Genomic DNA, 12,666 nt, shown 5'->3' on the forward strand with positions numbered 1-12,666 from the left:
CCAGATATTCCCTGTTTTGTAATAAAAACTGATAAAACTACATACTTAAAAGCCTCAGACTGTAATAAGACCACCCAGAAGGAAGGGACTCCTAGGAAAGTGACCTTTTACTTAGCAGCCTGGCAGACCCTGCTAACAATTAACAAATGCTTAAGAAGTACCTGTAAAACTTTAGCATTTGGTTGAAGAGGTTTAATGATCAGTTGCTTGCCTGCTGTGTAAAGAACCTTTTCTGAATCAGGGCCCCACGCTACTGAATACACTGGTGTTCCTGTAAAAAGGAAACGAAAAGAAAAAATTGATAAACTGTAATTATTATGCTTTATAATAAGGGAGATTGTTAAGAAAGTCAAAAAAGGACTTTGAGGTGTCATTTTGTTTCCTCCTTATTCAATGGCCCAAACTGGAGTATAGCCTGATACTGAAACACAGGGTTAATACTGGCCATTGAAAATCTACCGTGAGCAACTGATAAACTATATTTTTTACTAACTTTGATCTTGATGAGAAAATATGGAGTTTTTAGAAATTCAAGAGTGTGTTATCACAATACATAAAATAAAATATACTTCGTCATTTTAAGGTATAAAGAGGTATCAGAAAAGTCATGATTTATCATTTCCCATTATCAACAGCTGCTGTGTAGTGGTTTGATATGATTTCAAATCCATTTGTTCATAACAAAAATGAAGTTGTTTCGATCTAAGAATGAAGCTGTTTTTATAAGTAAAGCTCTTTTACCGTAAGAGTGACGTGGTTGCATCAGTATATCATCATCAATGCCTGTGGCTGCTGCTAAAGCACTCAGCAGCTCAGCAGCTGAGGGGCACCGCCAGGGGCTTCTCAATAAGAACAAATGAAGAAGCAACTATGTTGAGGGGACATTTAGTCTATAAATACCCAGAACCTGTGAGGATTGAGAATGGTTGGTTCCAGCAAGGTGACTCTGCTGATCTAAACAGCTCTCTGAAGACCTGGGGGCATTAGCTCCTACCAGGGTAAGACCCTTTACTGGCAACAATAAAAAGCCCTGCCAAGATCACCTAGCCCGTAGACACAGAGTCTTTGTTCCCTAGCAACATGCTCCAGCAACAATTGACTTTCCCTTCTGTGCCTTCCGCTTGTGGTTGACTAAGGCAACTTTCCTGAGAACCAACCTGTAGAAAGGTAAACCTCAAATGAATTTGACTTTATTTCTTTATTTTATTTATCATTGGTTTGGAGTATATTTCTTTATTGGCTTATTAAAAGACATTATCCTGTATGCTATTGGCTTGTGAAATTATAATTACCGCATTAAACCTGTGTTAAACAAAATTGACAAAGACAATCTGCATCTCTGAGCATAATTTGCTGCAAAACAAAACAACAGCCATCAGTGTTTAAACTGATTCAATGCATATGTTGATTTAAATTTTCCATACAATAATACACATGGTATATTCACCTAATAGATTAATTCTCATCTCTGATGCTGCTACAGGCAACAGAACTTCCCCTCATCTGCTGCTTAACTAGTAGTCTAATGGACAGAATTTACCCTGCCCCAAAATAATCTATCCCTCCCACCTATGAATTCATAAAAGGCAAATTAAATATCAGGTATGGGAAAGTTTTGCTATCTATCAAGTATGGCTTTGACCTGAAAGCTAGGCTAAGGTACTTCCAGGATAAAGTTGACTCTACTTCCAGGGAAAAGGTACAAGTTTGATTTATTCACCATACTATAAACTACATTAAATTTCATAGGGTTCTCAATTTTCTAGGATAGGAATTTAGAGATTCCTAGGATAGGAACCCTAGAGATTCCTAGGCTAGGAATCCTAGAGATAGGATTTAGGTATTTGTTAACTCAATTATTTTCTAGGGTATCTAAAATCTTCTAGAAGGCTATGCTTTATCTGAGTCTACTTTTTGAAAAATGAGTATCATATCATTTGAGAGCATTAAATTATCTGTGCTCCACTGTCTGACCCAGTTTTTGTAAATTCATTAGGAAAGTGAATCAAGGTTGTACAATTAATCTATGAAATATTAACCCATTTATATTCATAAAGTCAAGCTTTAAAAATTGTCTAGGATTCCTAAGTCAGACTATTGTTAGCAGTTGACTTTCTATGAATGAATAAATAAATCTTTCAGGAATTTACATTCTCAGCAAAATGAAATCTGAATCTGAGGATTCATGAGCAATCAATAAGATTTGTTTATTTAAATGGAAAGCCCAATTGATGCTAAGCAACAGGAAGTAATCAGTAATCAACAGGGAGTAAATTTCAGTAAGATAAATGCTTGTGTTTAAGTGGCACCCTACTCCTTTCCTGCAATTTTTTCCCAGCCAGAACATAATTCAACTGAGAGCAAGTCTCAGTGGTTTTCAGGACTTAGAGAGTCTGATTTAGACCTACTCCAAAAAAACTCCTTGAAGTATTCCTTCTACTGTGTAGGTTAGGTATTATATTGGGTCTAAATATCCTGTTCTGGCAATGACACCTAGAACTGTTCTGTATCAGAGGAACCTGCAGATGGCCAATGAGATGGCTGACCTCAGAAGGCACTTTTTCTGCTGTATTTGGTGAGTACACTCTTCTGGAACATTCTGTGGGGCTGCCAGGAGCTGATCTGGGCTTCAAAGTAAATCTCCAGATGAACAGAATTCAACTCACATAACCCGCCCAGAAAATGTAAGTCAAAATTTCAGATATTTCAAAAGTGATTCTTGGTGAGGACTGGAAGGGACTAGGGGAGGAAAGCGTATTTGATAGTACAGTAGAATTATAGGTGCCTTCTTTATTTCCATTATTATAGTTACAATTATTGTGCAAAAAAGTAAATGTGTATTTTAAGTATAGACTATCAAATCTTCATGAATACACTCAGTGAAATTATATTTTCCTGGGTGTACACAAAACTATGACAAACATCTACCCCCAAGGAAATAATTCAGTAAACACATCTCCCATTGAGTTATACAGGATGTGACTCTAGTCCTTTAGTTGTGGTAAAAGGCATGGTTTGGGGTATAGGATGAGGAGCTAGGGACGCTTATGTCCTTTTTAACACTGAATTTGTGGCCCCATTTAGTCAGCTGTGTCACCATTTCCTTGTTTATCAATCTTACAAATCTTCAGAATACTTATTTCCCTGCTGGGACATGGAGATTATTCATTTCCTGCTTATAAAACAATTTTTAAACAATAATAATATTACAGAAAAACATATAGTAACACAGTATAAAACCAAATAAACTTATAGAGGAAAAGCTAAGTAATTCCTTTGTTATAACATGTGTTTTTTAACCACATTTCTTCAGTCAAAAAACAAACATGGAGTTATGCTAAAGAAGCAATCCTAAATTATGAGATCAATAGCTAAGTCTCATTAGTTCCATTTTCCTAACCACCAATATTCAAAATGCATATAACATCAAGAACTAAAAAAAGTCTTCATTATATTCATTCTTTAAATTTAAAATAGAATGTTGAGTATGAAACTACTATATATTTGGGTGGTTCTGGTGAAGATCATTATTGAAAGTGGATGAATTAGCTTCATAAAGAAAAGAATGGTTTCTATTATTAAAAAATCCACTAGCATTTGAAACAAATCTGTAATATTTAAAATGTTTTTAAAAATATACTTATTAAAGCACTGAATTATTTCCAGTGCTACACTTCACTTTGCAAAGTCAGTATGGAAATAATAACATAGACTTCAGGTTAAATAACTTTAAAACAAAAAGTTTGGCAAATTATGTAATGCGATGTTATTAACTTCATCATTAACAAAAAATGGACAAAAATTAAAAGTTGTATAATTAAATATTTCTTGCTTTTTATGCTGGGAATTTTTATTTATGCTCCATTTCAGTTAAGACACTCAAAAAGATCTTGTTTTTCTGACTTTGTACACTAAGATCATGTGACCTTTTTGACATTTTTTAAGAAACCACATGCACCTGGGGTTGTGTTAAATGTCAGACCCTTATCTCTCTGTAAAACAAATTATCTAAATTCTTTCAACCTGTTGAAGGCATTTTAAACCACAGAAGAGGAGACAAAAATGTATTTCGATTGTTTTAAGGAAGTACATGGTCAAATATACCATGTTTTTCACATTCATACTAAAAGGTATCCCCTAAAAATGTTGTTTTTGCATGTTTTTAAGAATGCTTTTGAAACAAACTCTTCACTATTAGAATGAAGCCTTAGCTACCATTGCCTTGAGGGCAATACAGGTCTACACTGAGTGAATGGAAGTAAAGAACTTAGAGCAGCATCTGGCATTACAGAAGTACTATCTGTTGGCCACTACTACACTACTACTGCTACTACTACCACCACCACCACTACTACTACTACTACTACCACTACTACCACCACCACTACTATTACTACCACCACTACTACCACTACTACCACCACCACTACTACTACTACCACCACTACTACCACTACTGCTACTACCACCACCACCACCACTACTACTACACTACTACTACTACTACTACTACTACTACTACTACTACTACTACTTTGTAATGCAATAAACAACCATTTGTTATTGTGGTGTTCATAGTAGTAGGTACTCTTTTTTTGGCTGCTAAATCATTAAGAATTCAAAGGTAAAGAATGATTTCCCTTTCATTCTATTTGTAGGGACATGTGCTAACAAATAAGTAATCAAGTGGGATCTATTTATTCCTCAAAAAAACAGCTTTTTGGTTGTGCATGTCACTGGGTCAGTACAGAAAAAATACCTTAAGTGAAGGCATTTGTTTCTTTAGTTTCTATCCTCAGTCACCTCTCCCTTGGGGATCTCAATTTCCTCCATAGCTTCACCTTTCACCTTCCTGTAACTGACTCTCACATTAATATTTCAGCTTTTACCTCTGAGCTCTAACACACTTCCTCTTGCCCCAAAGACATGCCAGAACTCCAAGCTCTACATATTTATGTATCAACCCTCCACACATATCCCCTCTTTTATTCTTCCCTCTGAATTCTTTACCTCTCACAGGGTTATCCATTCCTCTCAGCCACTGAGATTCACTTTTTTCAACTATCATCACTGCCTCTGTGCAAGCCTCACTGCACACTAGCATAGAACACCTCAGTAACCTTCATACTGGCCACTCCAATTTAACCTGTGTCTTCTCTAGTTTATCCGACACATTACTGCTAAGGTAATTTTCCTAAAAAGACAGGACTTATTTATGACCTCGTGCTCATTTTTAAAAAAGATTTTATATGCTTATAGAATAAACACTAAACTCCTTCATTTAGCATCTGAGACTATCAGTGTCCTTGTCCCTCTGGCAGTACCATCCCTCACACAGCCTACACCCTGGCCCAGGGGACTTATGCTGCTCTAACTCTGTGCCTCTGATCATCTAAATTCCTCCACAACTCTACTTCATTGCCAACAAGTCCATTTCCTTACCTAATTTCTTTATCCTTCAAAGCCCAGTCAAAAGATGCTGCAATATTTGCCAAGAAGCCTTTCTTTATACTTTCTCTCCCTTTAAAGTGTTAATCCGGCCTTCTTATCCTCCCAGAATACCTTAAAGCAATGTGCACATTCTGCATTATCCTTATATTTATCTCCTTTACTAAATTCATTATAGACAGGTTCCATGTTTTGTCATCCCACTCTTCCATTTGAATATAGTATAGGGGAAATGTCCTTAAAGGTTTGTGGTATTATTCTATTCCAATTTTAACCTAAAATTAAAATATACAACGTAACACAAGGTAGGGCTTCATTATAATTATTCCCAGCCTTTCCTTCTCTAATAAGGAAAAATAACTCCTGTAGGCACCAGTAAGAATCACTTTTTAAACAAATTCTACCCTCCTCTCTTCCAAAAACACCAGGATTCTGTATTAGAGGAGAAGGTGATGGCCATGATTTTTTCAATCTTTATATCACACTCCAATCATTAAGAAATGAATTCAGGAATTTTTCTATTCACCTAGGAATTAGTACAATTAACATAAACATGTAGTAAAAAGAAAATCACAGGATGCTTTCAAAATTGTTTACATAATTCCAAGTTTTACAATAGTTCAGTCTTCTGTTATTTCATTTTTGTGCCAAAACTTACAGTTTTTCTCCTCTCAGGAGGCAGGAGTCCCCCACCTCTACCTCCCTTGGTCTTTTTATTTGAGCCTTTAGCATCAGCTCTCAGTAGGTCAGATTTACAATCACCCTCTAAACTTGTAGCCTCTAATAAATCAAACAAACCTTACAGGGATTTTTCCTTCAGGATTAATGTCATTCTAACTCCTCTAATGAGTTTTCCCAGAGATAAAACAGAAGAAGTTTATGCCTTGTTAGGAAACTGTGGGTGGTACCAATGATCAAAAACTCAAAAATTAGAAGCATAATTCTATAGTGAATTTGTAATTCTTAATCTAGAAAAAGATATCAGATTACTCAATTGAAACACCAATAGGTTAACTAAAATGAAGTCTAACTAATTTGATTTTGCTCATAAATCTCATAATTAACATAAACTTTGAGTAAGAAGAATAACTAAGATTCAAATAGGATAAAAATGATCAGCACTTTCACAGCCATTTGATGTTAAGGAAATTACAGCTATTTGGAATGATGATATAAAATACCATGACGTGATCTGATGAATACATAATAAAATTACCTTTATTATAGGACACAACCTGTATTTTAGCTTTCAAGAGAATCCTATTTATCCATCTACCTGAGAAGAAGAAAAGAAAAAAGAGCACCACCCATCCCTCTCCAAAATAAATACCTTACATAAAAACTAACTCAAAATGGATCACAGACCTAAATGTAAGCATCAAACCACTAAAAACTCTTAGAAGAAAACACAGGTATATAAATCTCAGTGAGTCTGAATTAGGCAATAGTTTCTTAAACATATACCAAAAGCAGAAACAATTACAGAAAATAAAAACAGATAAATTGAACTTCATTAAAACTTTGGTGGGATAACAGTATGGAGGTTCCTTAGAAAACTAAAAATAGAGTTACCATATGCCCCAGAACTTCCACTCTTCGGCATATATCCAGAGAAAATTCTTAACTCGAAAAGATACATTCACCCCAATGTTCATAGCAGCTATTTACAATAGCCAAGACATGGAAGCAACCTAAATGTCCATTGACAGATGATTAGATAAGAATGGTGTGGTATATATATACAATGGAATACTACTTGGTCATAAAAAAGAATGAGATAATGCCATTTGCAGCAACATGGATGGACCTAGAGATTATCATACCAAGTCAGACAGAGAAAGACAAATATCATATGACATCACTTGTATGTGGAATCTAAAAAAATGATACAAATGAACTTAGAAAACAGAAAGAGACTCACAGACAGAGAAACAAACTTATGGTTAAATTAGGAGTTTAGGATTAGCAGATACAAACTACTATATACAAAATAAACAACAAGATCCTACTATATAGCACAGGGAACTACACTCAGTATCTCATAATAACCTATAATGAAAAACATATGAAAAAGTAAATGTATGTATAATTGAATCACTATGCTGCACACCAGAAACTAACACATTGTAAATCAACTATACATCAATATAAAAAGTGAAATAAAATAAAATAATAAAATTTTTGTGCTTCAAAAGATATCAAGAAAGTGAAAAGGAAATCCACAGAATGGGGAAATCATATATCTAAGTTGCAAATCATACATCCAATAAGCGTCTATAATCAGAATATATAAACTCTTACAACTCAACAGTAAAAAGACAACCCAATTTAAAAATGTGCAAAGGACTTTAATAGATATTTCTCCAAAGATCTATAAATGGCCAAAAAGCGCATGAAAAGAGGCTCAAGTCATTAGTCATCAGGGAAATGCAAATCAAAACTACAATGAGATACCACTGTATAGTCACTAGGGTGATTATAATAATAATAATAAAAGATAGACAATAACAGTGTTCAGGATTTGGAGAAATTGGAACCTTCATGTATTTGTAGTGGGAATGTAAAATGGTACATTCACTTTGGAAAACAACTTGAGGAAGTCTTTAATTTAGTGATATGGAACTACCTCCAAGATAGTTCATGATTCAAGTGAAAAAAAGCAAGGAGCATACTGTAGTAGATATAGTACACCACTTGTTTATAAAAGAAAAAAAAAGAACATATAAAAACATATTTGCTACACAAGAAAATGGTAACACTAGTTGCCTCTGGTAATGTTTGCTGAGTGGCAGGAAGACAGGGGTAATATGAGAGACAAGGGTAGTATTTAAAAGATAACTTTACATCCTTTTTTAATGCTTTAAATTCTGAACCATGTGAATGAAGTATCAAAAATTAATACTTAAACATATTTAAGTGCTCACTGCAAGGCACATACTAACAATCAAAATTGTATGATCATTATTATTGAAAACAGAAGTTGTAAACTCAAATCCCTTCAGAGATTTATGTTGTGTTCTACCATATGAATAAGTGAAGTATAGAGTGTAAGACAAGTGAGAGAAGCTTAAAATCCAACTAGAAGTGGAGCAGCTGCTACTGAACTCCAGCTGATTATATTTACTCTGGAAAACAGACATAATGTTGCCAGGTTTTCCAAATTTTCAAAAGATACCAAAAATCCAAATATGTGAAATATCCTGATTTTTAATGTTGGGCCTGTACCATGCTAGTGGGCCAGATTCAGCCCACAGGCCATCTGATTATTACCTGGGATGTATAAAAAGCCCTTAATTTATGAACAATATATTGAGCTTCCAAACTGTCTTTGCATATTCTCTGTAAGAGTAAAATAAGTAGCAGTTTTGTTTCCAGATTCATTTTATAGGTAAACTATAGTACTGAACCAATAGCACTATGTCACCTACCCTCTATGATTAACAATGTTTATATTAAACAACTTAGTCTAAGTTTCAACTTGAGATTTTGAAAAGTCCAAAATGGCAAATCCAAGGATAATAAAACGGAAGGAAGTGACTGGGAAGAATTTGAAGAAAGGTAAGGAGACTTAGATGGACATAGGTGAAGGATCTTAGGCAAAAATTCAAATTATTATTGTGGGTAATGAGATAAGCTTTCAAAATTTCTCTGAAGATCTGTGTCTTCTGTAGACAACAAATTTAGCAAAAGAGAAAAAGAAAGGAGAAAAGGATGTGTCTCAGCAGCAGCAACAGCTGAAAAGAACTGAAGCCTCAGCTCCAAGGGGGTGGTGATGATCTCTAAAAGAATTCTGTAGTTGCTCATAAGTCAGACATCATAAGGTAAGAATGCCAAATAACTAGCCCTAACAAAAATTATAAAGCCAAAAGTAAATCCCCATGCCTACTAGAAGATTAACTAAAACTTATTTTCTAAAGGTACACTTTATTACTAAAGGAACAAGAAATTGACTCTTTTTTTTCCTAACTGAAATTCACTCATGAATGTTTCTATGAACTTTACATTTTCTACTCATGGATAAATATTCTATTTGGAGATCACCTATGGCAAAGATGTAACCTCAGGAGATAACCACTCCCTAGTACCTATGGTTATCTTTGCTAGCATTTGGTTAATGTGTAGCTAAATAAATGCCTAACTATTTTAACACTACCCTAAGAGTAAACATGATTTAAAAAATAAAATCTGGTAATTTTTGGAAGTCAGATATTAGTGATGCTTCATGATACGACTTTATCTTGTAATTCTGAAGAATAGTCTTTAAGTTTTTCAGCAACCTGTATGAAGTTCAGCTGATTTGTGCTCAGGACAACATTAAAACTGCTTTATTGCTCCTAGGTAAACCTAATTAGGAAAATAAACTTGCTATATGGAAAAAATCATGTGTAATCTAAATCCCAACAGGAATGACCACTGGATTGAATTCAATAGGCACGTTTTTCCAGTTAACATGGAAAGCCAAGATGCTGCTCTAAGTAGTTGTAGCTTACCAAGTTTTGGATTATGAGGGTGTCCGCTCCCCTCCATCAGTATACAAACCATATGTACAACATAATTTATAAAGGGTGCTAATATTATGAAGTCATTAGAACTTTTTAAGTAAGGAGATAGATATTTCCTATAATTATTATTTACTTAACTAGACACCTAATTCTTTTCTAGATAGGATATGCTCATAATGCTTCAAAATTATTTTTAAAAAAATCATTAGCCTTTAACTCCATTTATACAGAGTCACCAACAAAGAAAAAACTTTTGAGTGTTTCTTATATTTCTTGACTCAAATAACACATGGCCCATCAGAAAACATGGAAAAAGTGTAAATAGAAACAAGAGATTTCAGGTTTTGAGCCTGACCAAAATTAGTCTAAGGAACTATTAGACTGTTTTTACAGGAAAATGTTAAAGATATTTTAATTGATTATAATACATACCTTGCTGAGCTAAAGTTGATCTTAGCATTCCAGTCTTTGACCAGATTTTTATTTGTCCATCTTCTCCAACTATAAAGAGAAAGCGATTGATTTTTTAATCTATATAAAATAAATTTAAACATTAAACTTGCATATAAAACCCAGCAGTACCTATATTAATCCACATTTGAAATTCAGACATGAGTTACTCTAATTAAATGACACTGATTCATAACTATAAAATTTAACTGAAATTACTTTGAACAATTTTATCAAAGTAGCCTAACTCCATGACAAATTATTTTTTTCCTTTAATCTTAGAAGGTTTATGATTATTTTATTCAAATCATGCTTTTATTTTCGCTGAAATCTCTATCTTAGAATTTTAAGTGCTTTCAGTGTAATGAGAAGAGTTGCAGCCAAACTCCAGTGAGTTGGGGACTGAATGGAATGAAGTAATAGACTATTCTTTTGAAGAGTTTGCCAGAAAGGGGAAGAAAGAAAGAGGAAGTTGTAGCTAGAGAGTTATTTGTTGGATGAGGGATTTTTATTTCTTTTTTCTCAATTTTCAAGATGAATGACATCTGAACACATGTATATGATGGGGGGGGGGTGGAAAAGGAGAAGTTGAAGAAAAAGGCAAGAGAAGGGACAACTCACTGATAAATGTCCTACAAAAAGCCCAGAGGATGGTTTGGTGGTTTTAAAACACATCCACAAATTCTTTGGTATTCCCCCTATTAAGAAGTGAAGCTCAATTTCCCTCTCCTTCAGTTTGGGCTATTTAATGACTTGCTTCTAATAGAATATAGTGGAAATGATGGAGTATGACTTCCAAGGTGGGTCATAAGATATATTGTGGCTTCCATCATGCTCTGTCTTACATCACTCACTCAGGCAGAAGCTCCAGCTGTCATGTTGTGAGAACACTCAAGCAGCCTTATGGAGAGGCCCACATTGTGAGGAACTAAGTAGGGTCTCCTACAACAGTCACAGAGGAAGTAAGATTTCTTGCCAAAAACCATGTGAGTGAGATCTTGGAAGCAGACCCCCCAGTCCAAATAGGGCTTCATATGAGTGCAGCTCCATCCAACCTCTCGATTCTGAGACAGAACCACCCAGTTAAATTGTTCCCTGTCCCACAGAAATTGTGAGATAATACATGTTTATTACCTTAAGTCACTAACTTTTGGGATAATTTGTTATGCAGCAATAGGTTATTAACATAATAGGTGAAGATGAGAATCCTTGCAGTAGGGCAGGAGATGGAAGACAGATAGAAGGTGGGTAAAGGTCAGTTAAATGAGAATATTTTGAATTGTAGAATTTTTAAGAAATAAAACTTTTATTTACCCCATACTTGATTATTCCAAAACCTTCTGTAACAGAATATTCTCCTTAAGCCATATAAGAAAACCAATATTCCATTCTGAATTATAACACTATATAGCAGTCTAGATCAATAATGTGTCAATTATTTGCTATTAGACAATGAAAGACACCATTGCTAAATGAAAATATTCTGTTCCTTTAAAAATTTTTCCTTAAAAAATTCCTTTAAGGGGTGGGAGTATAGCTCATCAGTAGAGAACATGCTTAGCATGCATGAGGTCCTGGGTTCAATTCCCAGTACCTCCATTAAAAAAAATTCATTTAAATTGTCATTTTTGCAGATAACCTACCTGTAACTAATGCTGTTCCTTCATAATTCCATCGTCCTGCAAGTACTGCTCCACAGTGAGCTTCCACACTTTTCTCTACTCTTCCTAACTTAGAAATCAGATGAAATTTACCTAAAAGAAATTATATTTGGGAAATCTGTTTTACTAAATTAATTTCTCCAATCAAACATCTGTTGAGGACCAACTACTAGACTAGTTAACATAATGCTAGGCATCAGAGATACAAGGTACAAATAATATAATTACTCTTACTCTCAAAGAGCACACAAATCTATTAGAAAACAGGCAAAAAAAAAAATTATAAGCCTTGAAACAAGTGGTATTCAGAAACATATATATGATGTTATGTTGTCTTCAGAGAGACAACAAAATTCTATTGGGATATGGTCAAATGGGGTCAAGAAGAATGTCAAGAAAGCCTTCTATTTAAGCATAGTTTTGTATTCTTGGCTTGTTTTTTTTGGGGGGGGGGGGGTGGGTGCGCTCCAGAAAAGTTGGAAAAGTTGTAGAGGAGAGGAACTAGGATAAATGGTGTTAAAAGTTAAAATGATGCATATTTTAAAATATTGAAATTTATTTGTACCAAAATCAATTCCAATCCAACAAGGCCAAAACCTTAAGTG

At 34.4% G+C, this 12,666-nt stretch overlaps 1 protein-coding gene across 1 annotated transcript in view; it reads right to left on the reverse strand.

Annotated features, from left to right (window-relative positions):
- The window catches only part of IFT80 (intraflagellar transport 80), a 100,640-nt gene that overhangs the window by 64,004 nt on the left and 23,970 nt on the right, over window positions 1–12,666 (reverse strand). Inside the window, exons 4-6 of the mRNA XM_064492474.1 lie at window positions 12,044–12,154; window positions 10,383–10,451; window positions 162–271 (exon numbers count right to left, since the gene is read on the reverse strand). Of these exons, the coding sequence (XP_064348544.1) occupies window positions 162–271; window positions 10,383–10,451; window positions 12,044–12,154 (290 nt within the window). The remainder of the gene's footprint in view (window positions 1–161; window positions 272–10,382; window positions 10,452–12,043; window positions 12,155–12,666) is intronic.

The sequence above is a fragment of the Camelus dromedarius genome, chromosome 2 (genome assembly GCF_036321535.1).
Source record: "Camelus dromedarius isolate mCamDro1 chromosome 2, mCamDro1.pat, whole genome shotgun sequence".
Lineage (NCBI taxonomy): Eukaryota > Metazoa > Chordata > Mammalia > Artiodactyla > Camelidae > Camelus > Camelus dromedarius.